General features: G+C 34.2%; 1 protein-coding gene across 12 annotated transcripts in view; it reads right to left on the bottom strand.

The window, feature by feature from the left end:
* The window catches only part of OSBPL6 (oxysterol binding protein like 6), a 99,372-nt gene that overhangs the window by 21,337 nt on the left and 53,945 nt on the right, over positions 1 to 24,090 (bottom strand). For 7 of the 12 annotated variants that reach the window (XR_005556247.1, XM_039339363.1, XM_039339360.1 and 4 more), the window contains 8 exons: positions 21,463 to 21,537; positions 14,031 to 14,196; positions 12,915 to 13,045; positions 8,761 to 8,868; positions 6,187 to 6,324; positions 5,517 to 5,604; positions 1,727 to 1,980; positions 45 to 182 (listed from right to left, as the gene is read on the bottom strand). Coding sequence is in view for 11 of the 12 variants with exons in the window: in XM_039339363.1 (XP_039195297.1) it covers positions 45 to 182; positions 1,727 to 1,980; positions 5,517 to 5,604; positions 6,187 to 6,324; positions 8,761 to 8,868; positions 12,915 to 13,045; positions 14,031 to 14,196; positions 21,463 to 21,537 (1,098 nt within the window). In the remaining variant the exon portion in view is untranslated. The remainder of the gene's footprint in view (positions 1 to 44; positions 183 to 1,726; positions 1,981 to 5,516; positions 5,605 to 6,186; positions 6,325 to 8,760; positions 8,869 to 12,914; positions 13,046 to 14,030; positions 14,197 to 21,462; positions 21,538 to 24,090) is intronic. The other 5 variants (XM_039339364.1, XM_039339367.1, XM_039339368.1 and 2 more) reach the window with 3 other exon arrangements.

Raw genomic sequence — 24,090 nt, 5'->3', positions numbered from 1 at the left:
TAAATAAATAAATAAATAAATAGCTTTATAATAGCTGTTCATACCTGCTCTGAGAAAAATCGAAATCCCTTGTCTTCCCTGATACACTCGTAAGTCTCACCAAGGAGAGGGTTAAAAGGCTTGCTTCCTGCTCTGTAGTAAGTGGAAGCATATCCTGAAGTTGCAAAGGCAGCAATAAGGGCCTAATTAGAACAACAAAACAATATTTAAGAAAACAATTCTGAAAGAGACTGGCTTGACACATGTAGCAACTGTATAATCAAACATGTTCTTTTCTAAGGTTGCACCTTTGTCCTGTTTACAGTAAAAATGTGTTGTATTTTTTTATATTATTTAATTCTCATTTGCTTCCGGAGTGTAGCAAAGATCTAAATCAAAACAGAAAGAAATGCCAGACTAATGCTCTATTATTAGACACAAAAGCTTTTCAATGCAGGAAAGAAAAATGGAAGAATGTTACATCTTGAAGACTTAAGGGGAAGACAGGATGGACACTGAATCTATGTTGTATATCTGCTTCTGTATAATATTATATATAATGTAATAATGCACTTACAAATATACAAGGTTCCGTGGAAAAACAAGAGGAAAGTCAAGATAGGAATCTGCATCTGAAGTACCTACAGAGGCCATATTTATTTGTTGTGGGGAATCACGGCTTTATTATGAGGTGCAGAAGATGAGGCAAACCAGAAGGAAGGGAGAGAGTTGGATGTTTTAGCTTCAGGATTTATGGAAGCAGTGCTTTCTATTCCTTCCAAATAGGATCACAATATAAACTATTTTATTGCTTTGAGAACAAACCAATTTCCCAATTTCAAGTTCTCTTCTCAGTTGCCTGGGAACCAGAAACTCCAAATAAATGTTCCAAACTGAACTCTTAGTAGATATGTCTGAGGGTCTGATATAACTGAACAGATGATAGAAAGAGCTACAGATCATTTCAGGGAGAAAAATGTAGTTGTTGACTGTAGTAAACTTTTCATTCATATATACTGTGCATATGGGAGGAATATCCTGCAATAACTCTTCCATTCTTGTATTTCCAGATCAGAAACGTACACCTTCCTAAGTGAATTTCTCCCACATTAGTATTTAATCACTTCTATAAAAAAAGTTGCTAACAAAAATCTACTACTTTTTTAAAAGGCAGTATTGCAATAAGGAAAAAAAAAACAATGGATGTATCCTGTGTAATTAAAATATTTCTTTACCTTTGAAAATATATCATAGTTAAAAGTCTTTATAGAGATTCAGCTCACAATAATTTGGGTATATTTCCCAGACACAGAAGATGGAGCATCATTCATGTATAAATATAAATATAATGGACTTTTTCCTATGCAAACCATAATTGAGTATGTATGTATGTATGTATGTATGTATGTATGTATGTATGTATGTATCTGTCATTCTCATAGAATGCAATGCAGTGAAAGGTACTTGGGCAAGACTTTGCAATATAAACATTGCCAATACCCTCTTCCTGTCAGAACCTATTTTATGATTCTCAGACAGAATAAGAGATGGGCAGGCTATTTTGGAATTTTTAAGTATATTACAAAATTCATTTTTATAGGCAAACAAATGGTCTTTTTGTAAAAACTAGAGGCCCTCATTGTGCCAACATCATTCCTTTTTTAGAGAATGCAAAATATCAAGAGGTCTAAGAAAGAAGGAACACATTATGGAACACCAGGATATGTTCCATAATCAGGCCCATTACCATACGTTCATAGGGATCATCGCTTTCAGCAGCTTTGTCCAAAAGTTCACTATATTCCAGTTCCTCGCAAAGATGTTGCAAAGTATTCAAAGGCTCATTGAGCTCTACAGGCATTGATACTTTGGAAAGGTCCTTCCCAATATTATTTCTCAAAATGTTCCACAGATTTATATTACTAGTATCAGGGGAAGGTGTTGGAAGACATGTCCTTCGTCCATTTCTGAAAGCACCTCCTGTTAGCTCCCCATTCATTACTAAAAGAGAAACAGAACAGAATATCATGAAACCTATACAACATGCTGATATATACATATATACATATAGTGAGTATATGTTTATGTGTGTGCAGCGGGTGTGTATGCATGTATATGGCATGATATTACATAAAACTATAGATCTCACAGTCACTGATTTATTTAGTGACTTTTCAAAGTTACAATAGTGCTAAAAAAACAGCTTTAACATCCAGTCTTCACATTTATGACTTTTGCAGAATCTCTCTTTTAATTTTCTCTTAATTATTTAGCCCATACTAAGATGTCCTCAGAGAGAAAGAGGAAAAATAAACCTAGTTCAGCTGAAGGAGCAAAGGAGAAAACTGAAGTAAAATTATAAGCATGCCTGCAATCTCATGATTTTTACTTCATAACTGCTTTGCTTAACAACCAAGTCATAGATCCCAACTGTGGTAGGAATACCTGTACTATGTTTGAATTTTAATTATGTTACATTAGTCTGCAACAAAGTCTGTAGACTACAGTAAGGAATCTCCTTATTTGGGGCCACGATTTGTTTGCTTATTTAAAATCAACTAACCAAATGTACCACTAAAGTCATATTGTCTCCTGATGTCATGGATTCAGAAATTCACTGTGGGGTTAGTACCACTTTTTTGAATTTGTTACAACAATTGAGCCCATAGTCCTTCCTTGTATCTGACTAAATCCTGAGTGACAGACAAAAACCTTAAAAAACACATTTAAAATCAATAAAAGGATTAAGAATCGTCCCAAATGAAGCTTTTATTGTGCATAGAATTTTACAAGGCATCCAGGTATCATTATTTTCTTTATAAAACCACACAATGCCTTACCATGGCTTTACCTAGATTTTCCTTTGCTTTGTCATGTGTACATAACAAACTGTTACAGAAACAAAGATGGAATAAGCTGCTTACCTTGAAATATTCAAACAGCAAAGTAAGTCGCAGGGGTACATATTTGTTTAATCTTTCATTGCTTGCCTTTTTACCACTTTAGTTTTTTTTCTCCATAGCTTCCTCGACAGATGGAATTACAGAATTATATCTATGCATTCATTCCCACTTTTGCTTTTCTATTCCCATTAATTTATTTTCCAAACAGATTTTTCTTCTCTTTTAATTATTTTTAAAAGAAGGCAATCTCTTTTTTTGAAAGGATTTTTTTTTAATGTTACTGTACTTTTGCATATAATTCAATCAACTACTTGCTGACAGAGGCAGAAATATGAGTTTCAGAAAAGAAGCATGAAAAAAGAGGAAGAAAGATGGTTTATTTTTTCTCCCAGGCCCATTTTCTGTAAAATAATTGGAATAGCTTTAAAAACTCTAATTATATCTTTTCAAATAATAAATGCAATAAGGGAAATTGTTCACATATTACTATTGTTTATTTCCCCAAATATTTTTTTGTAGCTGAGTACTAATTCCCCCAAGTAGCTGAGTACTAATTTTTTATACACAGAGTACAGCTTTCAAATGTAAATACAAAATACATTTCAGCCACTAAGGGGCACTATCATTTTCATCAAAAGGAAGAAGGATTTGGTATCTGATTTGCTTGTAAGCTTGTCTATTGCTGAATTTTTACCTAGCGGTCAGGCCTGCTCTTGACTAGGTCTCAAAGGATAGAATTCTGTTTTATTGTCATGTTAATCACTTCTTCAGTCTTCAACTTTATTTTTTTCAGTGTGACAAAATTAAGGGACCTTGGATTTCCAGGGAAGAATTGCTGAACTGAAGACGGTTGCACCAGAATGAAGAGCTGGTGAGTAGACCAGCTTTTCATAATTCCTCTCCGGACAAGGAGAGGACTTGAGATCGGCCCATGTGTGCTCCAGACAGTTGCTCCTCATGAGAAGACCTCAAGACAGTGGTTTCCAACAGATCTAGCAATCTGGGAGAGTGGGGTTCTTATTCAAATCATGGTTGGTATCTTTGAAAGGACACTGGGTTTGCATATTTTTCTAATTACTTTAGGAAACTGTTATTGTTAACTGCCTTTCACCTATTAGGAACATTTGGAGTGATGTTTTACGGCACCAGGTAAATTTCCTTCAATCCTTAGCAAAATAAAGTTTTAAATACAATATTAATGACTTTAAAAAAATCTTTCTGAAATAAACAGTAAAGGGGTAATTAAAACTTTGAAGTTTTAATAATTTTTATTAAAGTTTAAAAACACAAAGATAAAAAAATTAATACAAACTAAGAAAAATATAACAGAATAAAAATGCAAAAATTAAAAAGATATATATCCTTATATACACATATATGTATCTTCTACATATAAATATTGAAAAGCATTGATATATTAAAGAATATATATATATTAAAGGAAAAATACTTTTGCTGATAGAGCTGAAATAATGAGATTTTATGGATTTATTTATAGATAACAGATGGGATATGGGAAGAAGAGATGGTATGTTATGAAAAGAAGATAAGTGATTAAAATTGTTTATACTTGTAAAGAAGGGGGAAGTCACTTCTTTATATATTACTTTATCTTTACTACATTCTTATTTATTTTTCTTTAATTTTTCTTTTTTCTTTTTTGCACCTTCAATTTTTTCTTTTCAGTCTTTCCTTTTTTTATTTCGCATTTGTTTTTATTGCTGTAAATTGTAATATTTAACAAAATTGCTATAAATAAGCAACAAAATTAAGAGATCCTGGGTTGTTGGAATTCTACAGTTTATAGTTCCATTTGTAAAATGTTAAATGTTAAAAATATTTGTATGTACGTTCAATTAGCAAAGGAAAAGGCTCCCTGTGGATTTTACTCCACTAGTCGTTGTTGACTATAGGGGCGGCGCTCATGTCTGTTTCAAGGCTGTGAGTCAGCACTATCCAAAGACGTTTCTTCAGACATGTGGCCAGCATGACATTGTGGAGTGCTGTTTTCTCCCTATTGAAATGGTATCTATCAACTCACATTTACATACTTTTGAACTGCTAGGTGAGCAGGAGCTAGGCAAAGACAGGTGCTCAACCTCATCACATGACGCTTGGGTCTTGAACCCAGGCTGTCAATCATCCACCCAAGAAGCCCAGCGTCTTAACTGCTGAGCCATCGTGCCACCCACTCAATTAGCAAATGTAATTATTTAAATAAATTATATATTTAAATTTAATCAATATTCCAAGCGTTATTGCACGAGAAAATGAAAATATAGAATTTGTCAATTGGAAAATAAAAATAAAGTAACAAGAGAGAGCAAAGATGGGAATTATGCACATAAAACAATACAATACCCTGAAGTGACCAAAAGAAAGACGACTAAGATGAAAAGAGGTTGAAAATATCTTGTGATGGCAAAGAGCATAGGATAAAGGCAGAAAAATGAATTAACAGAAAACATGCATTAAAAAGAGCTCACAGAATTAAAATGGAAAGAAAAGTAATTTTCTGCAATTAATAAAGTAAATTCGAAGCAATTTGAAAGTAGCTCTCAGAGTGGAGACTCTTTGTTTGCCTCTGTATAAATTATATAAAATTTATTTTCTAAAAGTCTAGAAACCGCATACTTTGCTGAGAAATATTGTCTCCAACACTAGTGTTGTCCTCGGATATATTGTCGCTCACATCACTTATGTAAGATTCATCATCAGAAGCCTAATGAAGAAAACAAATAATAACATTGATTATTACTATTATTATACTGAAGAAATAGATGTTATTGTGATAAATTCAGATTCCTTATTTTTATCTTTATTTTTTTAGGTCCACTCTGTTTGTCTGCAAGTATTCTGCCCATTCAAATAAAACATTGATAGGTGCGCATACCTGTGGTAAATCCCCCTCTTGGCAGAGCAACAACGCAACAACTGCTAAAAGCAAAAGCGAAAGCAACAGAGAGATTTTAAAAATTCTTGCATTTTTGCCGCCATTTTGTAGTCGTCCTCAGTATTACAGGTCAGATATGATAGCTCTTATTTTATTTAGGATTTCAGAGTGTTCAAATAATATGTACAGTATATTAACTTAAAAACATTTGCAATAAAATTAACTGATATGATGGTCCTCATACATGAAACACTGGCTGAGACATACATGTTTATGAAGGACATCAACAAAGCAGTTAATAGATGTGAATGATCTAAAATGAAGCATCCAGTACTTCAAGCTCACGTTACATAAACATAAATTTATTATAAATATGAATTACACTGCTGAGTAAAGATTGTTCTTCCTAACCTCATTTTCTGATGAGCTTGCAGACAGAAGCACTTCTTGAGCATCAAAAAATTCAGAGACAGATTCAGACATGGAGAGCCTGCTCTCATTAGAAACTTGTTGCGAAAGTGGGAGACTAACATGGATCTGTTCACCTGTCTATAAAAGAAAAAAACATATACATGAATTCTGCATATTGTATAGTTAGCCTAAGAGCTTATACAAGCTATGACAAAACAAAAATCATACCAAGCCATGAAGGATAGATGCCCTGCTTCTTTTCTATATTTCTTTCCTGCATACTGATAGAGAAAATAAAGCAGAGATGGCCCTGTAAACCTGCCCTGTATCTAGCAAATTGAGAATTTAGTTGAAAAGGAGTCATATTTTCAGGATGCACTCAAAACTTTCTGATACCTGGAGAAGGAGATGCATTACTTTCCTCGGGATTAATACAATTCTTAGTATGTTTGCACTGCACTTCCACATGTATTGAGGAGACTTGCCACAAAATACTGGCTGTCTAGAATTCAATTCATACTCAGCCAGCCATTCCCTCAAAGAGGGAATTCTATTCTTCCCCACTGTCATTCAACATTCTGTAATTACTGACTATGTTCAGTTCTGAGTAAGTTACATTTCCAGGATTGAGTATGCTAATAACTTTTAATTCTGATTATAGTCTTCTTACCACTCTGCTATTAAGTGTGCTATTAGGAAAAGCAGTGCTTGTATTCTATTTACTGTACTTCAAGCACTCCTCCCTGTTTAGGAGAAGTCATATATAAGCTCTGTCATTCAGGCTTGCAGCATGGATCTCTTTTATTTCATTACTTCCCAATGCAAATTATATTCCATTAAAATAACACTTCTTGATATACAACAAAGCTCAACACACATCACTAAGAAGCTACTGCAAAAGGATGGGAAGACCTAAGAATATAGGAAAAGCAATTACTGCAAACCAAGAAAATGAGAAGCTATATATGCTGTCAGATGCAGGAAATTCTGTTTCAAAAGGGGCGTAGCAGCTTTAAAAAGTACCTACATGTGTTTGCCTCAATTCATACTATGGAGGAATTCTAACTTCATGCAATAGACGTAGCTTCAAATGAAAGATGCAAGAAAAATATACTTTTGTCTGAATTGAAGGGTTAACCAACAAAGTGCATGGTAAGGTAATTAAAACATGGCATAAAATGCAAGTAAGAGAGGAAGAGAGAGACCATAATGTTCAAGAAAAGGAGTCTGAAAGAAAAATATATAATGAAATAGAGATGTTGGTGAAGTTTTACATTTTCTAACCTGGAAGGTCTCCTGCCAAAAGGAGAACAGAAAAGAAAGAAGATCATCAACAGGTATTGTTGCAATGCTAACTGGTTTATCTTCCATCTTTAAAATTGAAAGCATAAGATTGATAATGCCAAATGATCAGAAAACAGAAAGGAAGCAGACAATTCTTACCATGAATGGAGTAGTGGAGTTACTCTGAGAACCTATACTGATAATGACTAATGCTTTTTGAACACATTTTAAACTCATTTTTAAAGATCTAGAGTTAGACTAGCCAAATAAGGTAACTGACTGTATGGACTGATCAGAGTGGCCAAAAAATGGCAGAGAAGAGTTCTAAACCCATTTCTATCAACTGAGCAAGAGGCTATAAAATGGCAAAGGTAGTTCAAGAACTGTTAAGTATAAAATAATATGCACCAAGGCCAAAAATTTTAAGTCCAAAACACACTGATGGCCACTGAATAGGCAAAGATGAACCAGAAAAGATCATGGGATCATAACAGGAACCAGAAAAAAATATATCAGTTTAGATTTTTAGTTTTGAAAAAAAGGTAGCAGGTATGAATAAATTATGCATGATATAAATAGACAGAAAATGTATAGTATTTCTCTCACAGCACAGAAATTCAGAGGCATATTTAGGAAAAAGAAATGAACGTCTATCTTCCCACAGTATTTAAATGTAGAGAATTAGCTATCCTAAAATCAATTGCTGATCAACTAATTAGATGTCATCGAGTTGATGTTAATTCTTTTTTTTATGTTAATTCTTGACAACCATATGCATAAACATTCTCTGGGATAAGCCTATAGCTTAGGTATAATTTAAAAGGGTATTCAAGAAATTCATGGGGATAAAGTTATCAGTGGCTATTAAGCCAGACAGCTCTAGGCCAATCTTAGGATCATCTCTGAAGATCAGCTACAGAAAACATGAATAGAAAAAATGCTAAATATTCACAGGGTCCCCATAGTAACCTGGGAACAGGCTGTTATATTATATAGGTAGTTAATATAAACTGGCATGGCTCTTATGTATTTACATTTCAGCTGCACGTTCAAATACTATCTGAATGAGGTTGCCAAATATTCTACTCAGCAATTTAAATTATGGTTTTCCAAAGGGAATTTCCCACTAATTATAGCTTATTACTTTCATGAATGCAATTAGAAAATTATTATCTAAAATGAGTTTGTCCCACTGTGTGCCATCTTTGCCAACCATAATCATTTAACCATTAATGGTTATTAGCAGAATTTAACTATGGTAAGTCCATTAGAGCAATGCCAAAGTCTTACCTCATCAGGACTAGGGATAATATTTACACTGACAACCTGATCACAAAGAATAGACTCTGAATGTATTCTGTTCAAACGACTTCTTAGTTCAGCATTCTGGTTGAGAGCCTTAAAATAATAAAATTGAATATTTAATTTCAACTGCACAAAAATAGTAAAAAATAGAGCCAAGCTATCTTCATCTCCTATATCCTGGCCAAAGCATAGTGTTATTATGCAATGTGTTGGGAAGGATTCATTTCCAAAATTAACATCTCTTGATGATCATAAATGCTACTCCCCAAAGATTTATTTACTTATTATGCATTATTGTAACTACAGTATCATGATATTTCCTCCCAAGATTTTATTACTGGTTTTATGGCTTTGATGTTGAGAATACCCTAAAGTCCCTCACACTTTAGATAAGTCTGAGATCAGGATAAAATATGGAAGATCCACGTGCACCCTTTAAATCAGTGGTTCTCAACCTGTGGGTCGGGACCCCATTTGGGGTCAAACGACCATTTCACGGGGGTCGCCAAACAAGGCTGTCCGCCATTTTTTCCCCTTTTCTTTGGCCACGCCCCTGGCACCCAGTGATGTATAAGTGGTTGGGGGTCACCACAACATGGGGAACTGTATTATGGGGTCGCGGCATTAGAAAGGTTGAGAACCACTGCTTTAAATAAAGCACGCCTTGGAAGGACCAGTGGTAAAAGCGGTGCTCAAATCTTTCCCTGTGGAATATTTTCTTATTCAGAATAATTTCCACACTGCTTTTATACAAGAAAATTAATCAGATTTCTATATTTGTTTCCTTTATGAAGAGTAAGCCATTATTAGAAAAACAGTCTATGGAGAATAGGCTTTGAAGCCTATCTACCTGTTACTGTTCTAAGTAAATGTGTAACCTTTCTAGGGAGACATATCAATTTAGAAATAGTGTCTGAAACCGTTTTTGCATCTCATTATATTTGGCTATAAAGACTGAAATTCAATACAAGTATCTTACCCAGAGTTAGACTTACACAGAATTGGCCTGCATACCTATAACACAGATACTGACTTGTTTCATTAGTTTATGAACAAAAAACTAATTCGAAATCCCTTCCATTAAATTCTGTCATCTGATAGGATATTGGAAGCACACCTTCTCTATAGAAGCCCTTTGGAATAGCCTCCCAACTGAGATTTGAGAAAACCCAAATATTTTACCCTTCTGGAAGGCCATGAAGACCTGCCTCTTCCTCCAAACACTGGACTAGAGTGGGGGTTTAGCCTGGAGATTGAGAGGTGATTGGTTTGACCCTGATGGAAAGGCTTGTTCTGTTTTTATTAGTTGTTATGAATCACCTAGGATCTCAATGTAAGAGAAGCAACCCATATGAGTTCAATAAATAAATAAGCATGCATGCATAATTTCCAGTAAGAAAACATGCACTTAATAGAAATAATACTTATAATAATAATGACTGCTGCTTGCAAGTCTTTAATATATCACTACTTATTACTGATATCATCCCTCTCTCCCCCTTCCCTCCCTCCTTTTCTCTCTCTCTCTCTCCCCCTTCCCTCCCTCCTTTTCTCTCTCTCTCTCTCTCTCTCTCTCCTTTCAAATCAGTCTTGACTCCTGGTGACTGCCTGATCAAGGGCCTGCAGTTTTCTTGGCAAAATTTAGGAATGGTTTGCCATTGCTTTCTTTCTAGGGTCAAGACTGGATAAAGTTCACCCAATTGGCTCTGTGCCTAAGGCAGGACTATAATTCAGTCTCCCCAATTTCTAGCTTGGTGCCTTAATCACTACACCAGATTGGTTCTCATATTAATATTATCCCATACTATTGAATATATTTGTAACAGAGTGCAAATATTCTCCAAATAATCATTAGCTTTTATATAATGGGGTAGGAAAAAAAAAAGCAACAACCTCATCTCCTGAAATGCCTTATTTACCACAAATTAGAAAACATACATTTTAATATTAACTGTTTAATATTAAGTAAGGTAGACAAACTTGATTTATGAAACTGAATTCTATTTAGTAGCAAAAGAGGATTCACCGAAACATATCGCAATGAGGGGAAAGTGGGACCGTGGAAATTTTGGCAAACATTTTGGTGATCAAAGAAAGAGAGGAAAAGATTAGTAAAGAAAAATATGATTTCACTTGTTAACCCTGATTCTTTTCTAGATTTAGAGATGTTTTATGTTCTTCTACAGAAACTCATAAGAAATGAAAACTAAATGATCAGAGAACTGTAAGATGCCAGACTGGAAGCAAAATTGTATGCCATGTTACTATTTTATCTTTAAAAAAATAATACAATAATTACACGACAATAAAAATGCTAATTGGGTCACTTAGATGATATTGTGACCAGAGGCAAAAGAATAACATCCTACTAGATATGGATTATTCCATGAAAATTTTTTTTTTCTTCCTCACTACTTCTTTGCCTATTTTCCTCCCTGTAGAAATTGCTACACTAGGAAAGGAGATATTCTAGGATACTGGGTTTCAAGATATTCTATAAATGCTAATCAATAAACATTGCAAATAATTTCCTCTTCCTTGGGAAGGAAAATGAGTAACAAAATAGAAGAGGTTATAACCAAAACCTGTATCATCTAATCACCTCATGAAAAAAAAAAACCCGAATGAATGAAGCAAGACAATTCCACAACAAAAACCATAATTAGAAAAATTCTAGAAATTAAAGCATGACTTCAAGTAGAAAACAGTAACAGTAAAACAAACATTAAAGAAAAACTATAGATGTTAACAACTTAATATCAACATTAATTGTAAATATATATATATATATGATACTATATAGATGTTAAGGTGAAACTGAGAAAAATATCAATGGGATTTTGTATGCCTTACTTCCATGCAATCGATATTGTATTGTATTGTATTTATTACATTGCATTATTGCAAATGCAGATTTTATTTAAACAGACTAATCATCTGAATGGAAAGGTGGACAGATAGAAAGTCTACACCTAAGTATTTGTGAATTCCTTTTCTTCAATGGTACCTTATCGCTGAAACACCCTTCTCAAAAATACTTGACAGATACCTTCGATATAGTTCCAAGACAGAGGTCTCTTATTCTCCCATTTTTGTGAACAGTTACAATACTTACAACTTTTATTGCTACTATTATTACTGTGGTTTAATGCTGATTAATTATCCATAGTCTAGCAGTTTGTGAGTTTTTATTTTGGTTGTTGTTTTTTAATATGGGTTTTTTTTTCATCTACATTTTACTTCATTCGTAGTAAGTGGAATGAAATAGCAGTACATAGAATTGTGTGGTGTATTATGATCTAAATTACAAAAGGAAACAAGATCATGTTATGCAATCATACAAAAATTTGCTGCTCTCCATAAAAAATATCTATTTCAGTTGATATCTACTGTAAATAAGCAGATATCAGATTAATCAAGGTGGGGTAGACAACATTAAGGCCAACAAGCTACTATTTTTCAGTTTCAAGAGCCTCTCTTATCATGCAACTAAAATATGTCAATTTCCCACTGAAAATTGGTAGCACAATTCTTCAGATGAAATTGTTGTAAACCTCAGGATACAATTTGGGGTGGTGGTAGAGGTTTCTTTTTTCTTCTCCATAAAAAAAAACCTTGGAAAATCTTGGGCATGATGTGTCATATTAATTTACTTAGCACCACACCCTCACAGCAAAATAGATTTAAAGGATACATAGGAAACAGAGTCTACCACATTAATACTTCTACATAGCTCCCTTTATAACTAAGATACAGGTGAATGCCAAAAAAGGAGGTTAAAGATATGCTTGAAGTGGAATTCTAGATAGCAGAAAAACAAAATTAAAAATCAGTATAAAGTATAATGTTAACATCAGTATAATGTTTTTTCAGCAGGAACAATATTAAATTGATTTATCTTATAGAGTAGATTGAAAACACTAGGAAGGAAAAGAAATCACAAACATTCGTTTTTTATTATGTTGCATGGAAGCATGAAATATAATGGAAATTATTGCTGGTACTACTTTGTATTTCACTATCTATTAAAAAGTTGCCGTGTGTAGTTAGAAACAAACACACACACACACACACACACACACACACACTGTACATTATAGCTGTTTCAAAAGTCAACATTCATTTTCATATCACCTTACCTGAGAAAGTGATTGTCGAAGACGTATCATCTGTGTGTTACGTCCTGCGAAATCATGATCTGATACCATCTGTTTCAGCTTTTCCTTTTCTATTGCTATACTGTTAAACGCAGACTTCAAAAGAGAATGTACTAAAGAAGAAACAAGAATGTCTTTGAAAAACACCCTTATTGTTTTTTGTATGCAAGTAATTAAATGTAACCTAAATAGGTTATAGAAATGAGCAGCATGCAGATTACAATAGGTAAGAAAAGCAGTGGTGGAAAACACTATATACAGGTAGACCTTGATTTACAACAGTTTATTTAGTGACCGTTCAAAGTTATAATGGCAGTGAAAAAAGTGACTTATGACCATTTTTCACATTTACAGCTATTTCAGCATCCCCATGGTCACATGATCAAAATTTGGATACTTGGCAACCGGTTCATATTTATGATGGTTGCAGTGTCCCAGGGTCACGTGATCTACTTTTGTGAACTTCTGACAAGCAAAGTCAATGGGGAAGCCAGATTCACTTAACAACTGTTGCAAGAAAAGTCATAATAAAATGGGGCAAAACTCACTTAACAAATGTTTCACTTAGCAACATAAAAGTTGGGCTCAATTGTGGTCGTTAACTCAAGGACTACCTTGATACAAAATACCTCTTTAGAATACTTTCACAACTGTCTCCCCAAAACTGAAAAGGGTTGACAGCAGCATCTCGGATACACACAGCATAAGTGATTTATATTCTGTTCTTGAAAATGTTTCAGCAAACTATGCTCTCTCGCAGCTCCTAATGATAGACTATATTTGCTTCTGACTTTTACTACAATGACAGCCTCAATAGAACAAAGGCTTTTTTAAACAGATTATACTACCACAAGCTTGAGAAGTTTCAAGAAAATTAGCTACTGATCTGATGAAAAAAACCCATCCAAGCAATAACACAACTTTCATGCAGGTATAGCTTTGTATAAGGATATCTATTTTGCAAGTTTACTAGAAGGATTCCTGAAAACCAATTCAGGAAGAAAAAGTCTCTTAGGTAACTGATTCCACCTGTTTACATTTTCACAGATGAAATGGCCAAACTAGCAGCAGTGCCCAGTGGGATATGCTAACACTTACCTTTCTGAGCCATGAGGCAAAATTCTTCCTGGAGTTTTAGATAGTCTGTGGAGTTTTCCAAAGGATCCGCTACATGAGTTGGTGGGGTCTGAAATTCGATGTCCGCACAAAGGTTAGGATTAGATGAATGCAGGCGAACAGGAGACATTGTCGTACTGAAAGGAACCTAAAATCAACAGATACATCACACTGATTTCCATGAAAGACCAGAAAAACCTTATAATACCTAAATAATTTCTTATATTATTTTAGGCTTTATTATTGTAAATATTTAGAAAGTGTTGGGGTTTTTTTCTTTTTTTTTTAAATTGCCTTCCCAGCAGAGGGTTCTTTCTGGTTTCTATCACTAACAGAACTCTGCTCTTCTATTAACTGAACTGGAATTTATTTTTTAAAGTATCAGGTTAGAATTATTTTCCTTTTTATATATCTTATGAAGTTCAAACCATATAAACACAATTAGTATAGCATTCTTCCATGTCTAAAAGATGTGCGGTTTTTGGCTTAAATATTAATGTATTGGGCGAATGAGCCTATCTTAGTGATTGCTATTTTTATCACTCATTTTTGTTCTTTGTTAAATAATGTTTCTAAATAGATTTGACTCTTGTATTTGTGTGCACGCAGACTCTTTTTATATCCATACACATGCAAATACTATGAAAATGTTCCCTTAACAGTTGCTACCATTTTAGCAAGTGACTGGTGATTGAAAACTATATCAAGTTGTTTTTTTTAAGTAGCATTATGGTGCTGATCATGTTTGGAAATCCATTTTTTAGATGTGGACACGTTGTAGGACTGTATATGACACTGTATTTAAGCTGTATTTTAGTATTATCTTAATTTTTAAAACAGAAAACATGCTTTAGATTACTTATACAACATTTAAAAAACAGTGAGGTGATAAAAACAGCATCCTTTTGCAAAAATCACACTAAACATGTACTAAATTGTGAGATTCACATAAAATAGAGTGCTCCACATTTCAGAACCACATCTCATAAAAAAACATGGACAAGCAGCATTTATGCAAGTGATTATATTGTGTGAACTTCCTACAAAATGTGAGTAAGCAAATCACGGAATTCCATCAAAAATCCTCACCTGGAAGCAGTCCACCACTTTTGTTTATTTTGCAGCGAGTGCCAAGTTAGGCTCCTTTCTCTCAAATCAATGCTGATGCTTTTTGAACATTAATTGAAAAATACTTATGCTATGCAAGGAATAGATAGTTTTCAAAACACACACAGAGCTAACACTTATAATGTGCAAAAGTAAGGGTCTTCTAAAGACAGCAAAGTACAACAAATCATACTATATATTGGAGGGAAGGAATAAAATAATGGATTTTAATCAATACCTGCTGAAATTATTCCTGAAAAAGCAGATAAGTGAATGGTGGCATTGTAAATATATATTATATTCAGTTAATGGTTTCAGCACACACTTAAACAGATCGGTAAATTAAAAAAAAGATTTTTCCCAAAGAAGAGTTAATATTAATATTGAAGAAATACATCTTCAAATCACATATTGTTCTGGTGTCTAAACTGGTATAATTTGAAAATATAGTATCTTATTTACATTAGCTTTCCCCCAAATTCATGCTATCAAGATGCTTTTAAATTGAATCCCCCATAACTTTGTTCATGATGGTTTTCAACAATATCTGGAGGGCATGATTAAAAACTACCCTATATAATACTTAGAATTAAGATTCTTTGAATATCTTGAAAGGCCCAGGATATATGCCATCTCCATTTTTTTATTATTTTCTAAAATATGTTTCTGTATATATATTAAATGTACATTGAATATGTATAATTTTAGTACAAAACATATGTGCAACTTTGAGATATATCTGTAAAACCTATCCTAAATATGTATGCAATCTGACATACATGCTCATAAAAACAAACACACATAAATGCTTACAATAATATACATGCTAGTCTATGGCATCAACATGAACAACGTAAGTAATGTTAGATATGTATTCAATTTTATTTTAAAATTTATTCCAACTCAAATTGCTCATGTAATTTAAGGACCAATACTTGGAAAAATATTACAAAATAGGCCTATGCACACTTTAAATATGATACCAATGTGGTTTTGATCTCACACAAGTGCAGCCTCTCTCTGCTGATCATTTAAGGTACCCCCCATTTAAGTATTTTCTCTATAAGCCTGAAAAAGGTGCTGTTGTTTAAGAACGGCAAGAACTTTAATGTGTGGATTCCTTAATTGTCTCACAAGACATCCTAATTGCTTCGTCCTAAGAACTTTCAAAGCTTGCCCTGCCAATCACAAAAAAATTACAGTCTTCTGAAATAATCTGAACAACAGCAACATAAAAAATCACACATTACTCTATATTTTAATAGATTATTTCCTTTTTCATACTATTTGAAACTGGCCTAAAATAAAATTGTTACCAAAACGTGACTGAAATTCTTATTTAGCTAAACTATAATTCTGTTGTTTCTTTCCTTTAGATATTTAGTTATTCTAACTGAAATGTTAAGTTCCATTTAAGCAATTATCTGGAATCTAAATCTCAATTAAATCCACTAAGTTCCACTATATTTAAGCCCTGAACGGTAAACTTTTCCAGGGGAGAAATAAACTAGGATCTTTTCTTTAAAATGGAAGCAGGAAAGTGTTTTAAATTCACAACATAACTATGAGGAGGAAAAAAATAAACCTCATATAAAGACTGAGGGCTAGGGCAACCACACCTTGCCTTCTAGAGCATAGGTGTCAAACTCGCCATGTTACATGACATGTTATGACATATTGCAACTCTTTTTGCATTGCCGGCAATGGGGTAGGCGTGGCTTCAGTATGATGAAACTGGCCCATGGGCCAGCAGTTTGATACCTCTGTTCTAAAGGCTCTGAAAACACTTCTCCAACATGGGGAGAACATTTCTTGCAATGGCTTCCTTTGAGGATGATAGGAGACAAGGACAGAAGAAGTTCACACGAAGTTAACTCATTCTCTGGAAAGCTCTGGGGGAATATTTGTGCTCCACAGACCAAGTATTTATTTAGCCTATGCTCTTTCAAAAAGCTAGGATCTAAAGAGATCCAGCAATTCCCCCATCAAAGAAACAACTGATAACATTTTTAAGATTTAAGGTTTTCTTAATCTTGGACTTTTGAAATGAAGGAAGTAACTACATTACCCAAGAATCAGAAAACAAGAAAAATGCCACTTATGAAAACCCCAGTTTGCCAACAGAGCATATTTATACTTCCGACGGCACTCTGAATCCTTGTTTTTGAAGGGAGGGTCACTGACTCTGAATAAATGCAAATCATACCTTAAAAGATCTAACTAGGCCAGGGAGAAATCTCTATCTACCTTATTTTTTAGTTTTACATATTTAATTTTTTAGCACACATACAATAGATCATAATAAAGTAAATCATACATTTGAATACAGATATGAACTAATTATTTAAAACCAGTTGAATATGACTATTTCAAAACTGACCTCTTTCTAACAATCTAGGCAAGAGGAAAAGAAGAGAATAAATTTTATATAGTATCTACAAACTGGACCAATGGTGGAATAAAGGTGTGATAGGCTATTTATCCTTTTGTGAAGGCCCATTTCAAATGTTTGTTTACAACATTTATATTTAACTTTTAATAATTATTCAAAAAATTAAAAGTTCCATAATTTTGTGTTCAGCACTATTCCACTTCTAAATATTGGTAGTCCTCAATTTACGATCACAATTAAGTCCGAATTTCTGTGGCTAAGCAAGACACTTGTTAAGGGAATTTTGCCCCATTTTATGATCTTTCTTGCCATAGTTGTTAAGTGAATCATTGCAATTGTTAAGTTAGTAACATGGCTGTTAAGTGAATCTGGCTTCCCCATTGGTTTTGTTTGTAAGAAGGTTGCAAAAGGGGATCACATGACCCTGGGACACTGCAACTGCCATAAATACATGCCAACTGCTAAGCATCCAAATTTTGATCAAATGACCCTGGGGATGCTGCAGCGGTCATAAGTGTGAAAAAAGTCACAAGTCACTTTTCTCAGTGCCTCTGTAACTTCAAACAGTCACTGAATAAATAATTGTTAAGTCTAGAGTTACCTACAATTTCTGATGTATTTGGTCAGTTCAGCTGCAAGCACAATTCCAATTCTTATTTTTTTGTGTTGAGAAGGATTTGCTTATATCAAAGGTAATTTCCTACCAAATAAGCCTGCCTGAACAAGAAGTCCAGTGACATGTACAATAAACAGATAGTTCCTCAAAAATGACTTTCTTAAATGTGTCAAATTTAAAATGTCCGACATATGGAAGGGTAAGGAGGGACAATTTTATTTTTTTTATTGGCACCAAGACTGATCACTGCAGTAACCTACTTCATTAGCCGATATTTAATTGTTATTAATATTGTTATTTTAAATCACTATGTCTTTTGGTAAACATACATTTTGTTTTGTCATTTGTTAATATTCTACTGAATTGTTTCAGTTATCTAGTGTCCTGTATTACAGGGCTGAAAAGTGGCTCATAATTAAATGTATTTTATATATTAAGATGCTAATTAGCTACACCAGTGGTTCTCAACCTGTGGGTCGGGACCCCATTTGGGGTCAAATGACCATTTCACGGGGGTCGCCAAACAACGCAGTCCGCCATTTTTTTCCCTTTTCCCTTAGCTGTGCTACTCCCTTTTATTCTATTGGCTTTTGAAAGCCAATAGAATAGACTCTCTTGAATAGAGTCTAATTCTATTGGCTTTCAAAAGCCAATAGGAATTGTCCAGGCTGTCTCTGCCCTGCTGAGCCCGCCAAAAGTCCCATTCTGCAAATGGTGCTGCACTAGTTGAGTAGTCCTCGACTTACGACGGGTTGGGGGTTGCGGCATTAAAAAGGTTGAGAACCACTGAGCTACACGGTCACTTATTACTTTATCATAAAATCTCGTTATAGATGTCTCAAGCATTCTCTCTCTCTCTCTCTCTCTCTCTTTTTTGGCAATTCAGATTCATGAACTGTCTGTCGCTTAGTAATTGTGGGACCTATTGAGGGAATCAAACATAAATAATTAAATATCTTCTCTGAGTTTCTGAATTGTTTGTACTCTTCTACTTCCACCTAGTCAAATTAACCCAACTTTATTTCATTGATTAATTGATTTGTTCGCCTTCTATTAGTTGTCTTAGTTATCTAAAAAGAAAAATAATAAAATATTAACAATAATGGCAGTAAGATGACTTTTTGAGAATGGAGCAGAAATGAAACTTATCTAATAATGTAATATGACATGAAGGAATTCTTTAATGGACCTTGTACAGAAATCTTTTTTTCCATTAAAAGAACAAGTACGGCTTAAGCAACCGAACTGAGAAATAATGCTACTCAGAATTCACTGAGTTCACTCCAAAATGAGCATTAGATTTGAATAGTCTTTTACTAATATTCATACATCCTGGTGTGTGTATGTGTGTGTGTGTAAATACAACATACATAGGCATTTGGTTGTTTTATTATCACTCCATTTTAGCACATTTGCATTTTTTGGAGAGGGAGTTATTTATAAAAAAAATAATAAGGGCAAGATAAAAAACAAAGAAACAAATACATTTTGGATATATACATCTTCAGGGGGAAAGTGGATTGTGTATTTTATTATAAATAAATGTGAACAATTATACTAAGATCATAATAATTCTGATATTAAAACCCTTTCTCAGTAAACATCCACATTTTAAATATGAATTTGTGTGTGAGTTTGTATGTGTGTAGTTTTCTAGTTATACATATTATATTAATTTAATTATTTTTATGAAACTCAGTTGCCTGGCTATGTATTTCTCTTTCGATTGTTATTTCGATTGTATTTAAAATCACTACCCAAGAGGAAACAGAACAATTTTTAAAAGGAAAAAGAATAGATTTATAAGCTACATAAAATTAAATTAAGATCTCAAAGGTAAGCATTAGATAAATGCTCCATATCAAAGGTCAGGTATAATTTCCAAACCATTACTAGAATCAAATCAATAATCAATAATTAACTGAAATGGCTGATATGTCATGTCAGAATGAACATTTCCATCAAGTGTTAAACTTCCATCCTCATTGAACAATTCAAGCAGAAACAAATATATTAAAGCTTCAAGTTAAGAGAAATCCAAATTCTGAATGTGTTACAAGTCTGTATGTAGAATCATTATTTACAAATGTTTCCACGTTGATTTAAATTCTGTCTGACTTGCTTTTCAGTTATAAAACCTCTGTATTTCCCACAACTTTGCCTCTCTTCTAGGGAGGGAAATACACGTGGTGACTTGGAATTTTTTAAGCCTTTCTTTCTGTTTAGGTCACAGAATCCACTAACAGAGAAGGAGCATATAGTCTGGGGTCACAAAGCCTAGGGCAGGGGTAGGCAACCTTGGCTCTTTTATGACTCGTGGACTTCAACTCCCAGAATTCCTGAGCCAGCCATGCTGAGGGGAAAGGGAGAGGTTTCCAAGTTGAGCCATGCTGGCTCAGGAATTCTGGGAGTTGAAGTCCACGAGTCATAAAAGAGCCAAAGTTGCCTACCCTTGGCCTAGGGGGCCCTCCAAAGTCTTGGGAGCAGCCTCACCAATTGTTGCTCCTAATTACAACTTTTGCACCTGTCAGGGAAAAATACCGAACACATGAGGATGGAGTGTATCCATTATATTTAATTTAATTTAATTTACATTTAATTTAAATCAACATTTTTTTCTTTCCTTCACTCCAGCCCTTGGTCAGTTTGACCCGTTTTGGAGGCTGATTCCCAAAATGCCATTCAAAGGCTAAGTGGGCCCCCAACTAAAAAAATCCCATAGACGGCCATGCATAAAGAGGTGAGTGAGAGCGAAGGAGCTGGGCTACTTTTCATCAATATAATAGCCATGGTACTAGCAATAATTCCTGGCAATGTAACATCTGTAATGCTTTACATACTGCTCATAATGAGGAACACCATGAGCATAAAACACAAAAGAATTTAGCTCAGAAAATAAAAATACAACCACTTATGTGAGAAAAGACTATATAAACAATACAATTTACAGTCCAGTCACACTGAAGGTTTTTTTTGCTAGAACCACATTTTCTCTTTCCAAAATCAACAGGATCTAGAGTCCATGAAGTTTGGCTAGATTTTTGTAAGGTGCTTTTATAAAGTCCTATCAATCAGAGCTTTATGATCTCATTTATATTTGTGTGTAAATATAAAATGCTTGCGTTCCGCCACCGTCCCCCTTATGTAACAGGTCTAGTTTTCCAGCCTTGCCCTCTAAACTTCCCCAGTGTGACCAGCCTTTGAAGGGCTCCAAGCTCTCCATATGGTAAGTGCATGTTCAAGGTATATAGTTTCTCATCTTTAAAAATGGAGATGCCTTGACTGAGGAGTCCACTCACTGTTGTAGCCACTGCTGCTGCTAGTCTCTGCCGGCGCCGTGCAGTACCGAATTGGCCCTTCAGTGCAGTCCCTTCCTGACAGGGAACATGGAAAGAACAGGGAAGCAAAAAGAAGGAAGAAGAATGATGGAAGGCAAGAAGGAGACAGATGATCAAAGAAAGGAAGGGTTGGTTTTTTTTTAATGGAATATTCTTCCTAAAAAAGCCAAATTGCATAACTCTCTGAACCTAAACAGGGACTATCTATCTTATCCTATGTCTACTGTATATATGAGGAAGGAAAAGTTATTTGTTTTCTTCCTTCGGGTAAGATCATGATAATTAAACTAAATGAAATTGTATTGCTTGTTGATTGGCCAATTCAGGAAATAGGTAAACAAATAATCAAATCTTAGCTATAATTCAATATTGTCAATCTATAAGGAATCATCAAAATTTATCATAGTTCGTAGTGGTAAAGAATATTTTGGTAGAAAAGAACTTTTGTTTTGTCACTGAATCATATGCAGTAGAAATTCAGAATAATTATTATACAGCTTTCTCAGTACCATCTGACTGTGGTCCACTATGATTTATGTCTAAACATTTATCATGGAAATAATAAAAAAATAGGTATGGGGTAAAAAGATAACAAAAAACTAAGGATGTGACATTCAGATGATTTACTTTGTACTTCTAATACAATCACCTGGAATGCTGCTCTATGCTTTACAGGTCAGCAGGGTGGCTACAAGAAAGGGGTCAAAAAAGCGAAGATAGCAGCCACTACCAGGCAACTGAGGCGCTGCCCTTTTTGCATGTATCATAAGGACTTTGAGTCCATGACTGTGGCAGACATCAAAACTATTTGACCTCTCTGCAGATTTCCTACATTTTAGCTAGACAAAAGTAAGCTCATATTTTAAGTTTTTCCAAAACTCATATTTCCTATAGATTTTTACATTATTAACTTGTTCCATTTTCTTTCAAAGCTATTCTGCATCCCCCATCCCCAAATAACACCAAACATTAAATAACTACCTATACGTCTCATCTACCAAAAGAGTGATGACCATCTTTTGATATGCCATCTAAGATCTACTGTAAAGTTACCTTTCCACAGCATGCAGCAAACAGTCGTTTTGCAGGATTATAAACAACTCTTTTTAAAGCCACACCGTAACTTTGTATGTCCAACTGACAATAAGTAAGATACATAACATATTCCTAGCTGGGCAGGAAGGTTTCCCCTCTGCCTCTGAAGCTTGTTCAAGTTAACTACATTTATTTCCATCCAGAAAAAGGGAGTAAGACTTAAGATTGCACAAATCTTTGCTTCATTCCTCCTGCACAGTTCTTTCATTTTATTCCTGGACTATATGTAATATGAAGCAAACAGACTTCTATCCCTACAGTGGATGTTTCCCTTCAGCATCTCTTGCTTCTGCAGCTCTATCCCTCTAGGTCTTCAACTCTAAAGCATTGTTTAATTTGAAGGGGAATAGAGGTAAGAATCAGAAGTAACAGATGGAGGATGTGGGAAAACTCTGAATACAGCTAAAACTGATGTTGAATACAGTCATTACTATATTTTACTATATTTTAACCTAAGGAGCTCAGAAAAGGGCACAGAAAAGAGAGAAAATATTCATTTCCATTTTATACCAGATGTGATTTAAACAGATGCTTAGTTATATCTAGGAACCTTTCTATTATGAGCCACCCAAGAGAACTAGTCTATTACAATAGGAGAAATTTGGAATCCTGTTTTTTTTTAAAAGTCACATATCCAAAAATAACTCCATGTAGCTTCTAATATATTTTTCCTATTTCAAATGGTTTTCATACTTTAGCAGCAACAAATGAAGCTGCACTAAAATAAATAGATATATAGTAAATAGATTAAAGGTAAAGATTTTTCCCATATATTTGTTCTGGTTCTAGGGGGTTGTGCTCATCTCAATTTCTTAGCTGAGGGAGCCAGTATTGTCCAAAGCATTTGGTCATGTGGTCATGTGGCCAGCGTGACTTTACACAGAGATGCATCTCAAACCCTGGCTGTCAGCTTTTCCAGCTGACCAACTAAGAGTCCTTAACCACTAAGCCAACACATTCCCAGTCAATAAATTATTAGTATTAAATCAGAACACTATTGCAAGATTAACATATTACAAATTTATCTATTTATTTAACGCATGGCGTATCATACATGGACTAGCAATATATTAACATTTCATCTAGATTAGCAAAACCCAGTAAAATATAAATGTTAAAAAGATCTATGTTCAAATACCAATGTCTAGGCAATGTAACCATTGAAACGCAGCATTGTTTATATTAAAAAAAATCAGATACTAGATCGGTATACAGTATGCCCTCAGCTTACAACCAATTACGATGTGATCTATAGTTTGATGTGGGACCCCATAGTCACATTGAGGGGAGGATACTCTTCCCCATCTATACAGAGCATCCATCTACATTAGAAATAGAGACAGTGAAATTAAAATTTGGATCCAGGCTTTCAGATCAATCTTCATTAATCCCACATATCACTAAAATATCAATTTACATAAAAATGCAAAGCTATGTTTTAGAATGTTGCAATATTTATTTCTTTTTTGTTGTTTAATTTTGGTGATTTGATAG

The sequence above is a fragment of the Crotalus tigris genome, unplaced genomic scaffold (assembly GCF_016545835.1).
Source record: "Crotalus tigris isolate CLP2741 ecotype Arizona unplaced genomic scaffold, ASM1654583v1 scf7180000017733.2605024, whole genome shotgun sequence".
Lineage (NCBI taxonomy): Eukaryota > Metazoa > Chordata > Lepidosauria > Squamata > Viperidae > Crotalus > Crotalus tigris.
This window is presented reverse-complemented; position numbering and strand designations above follow the sequence as displayed.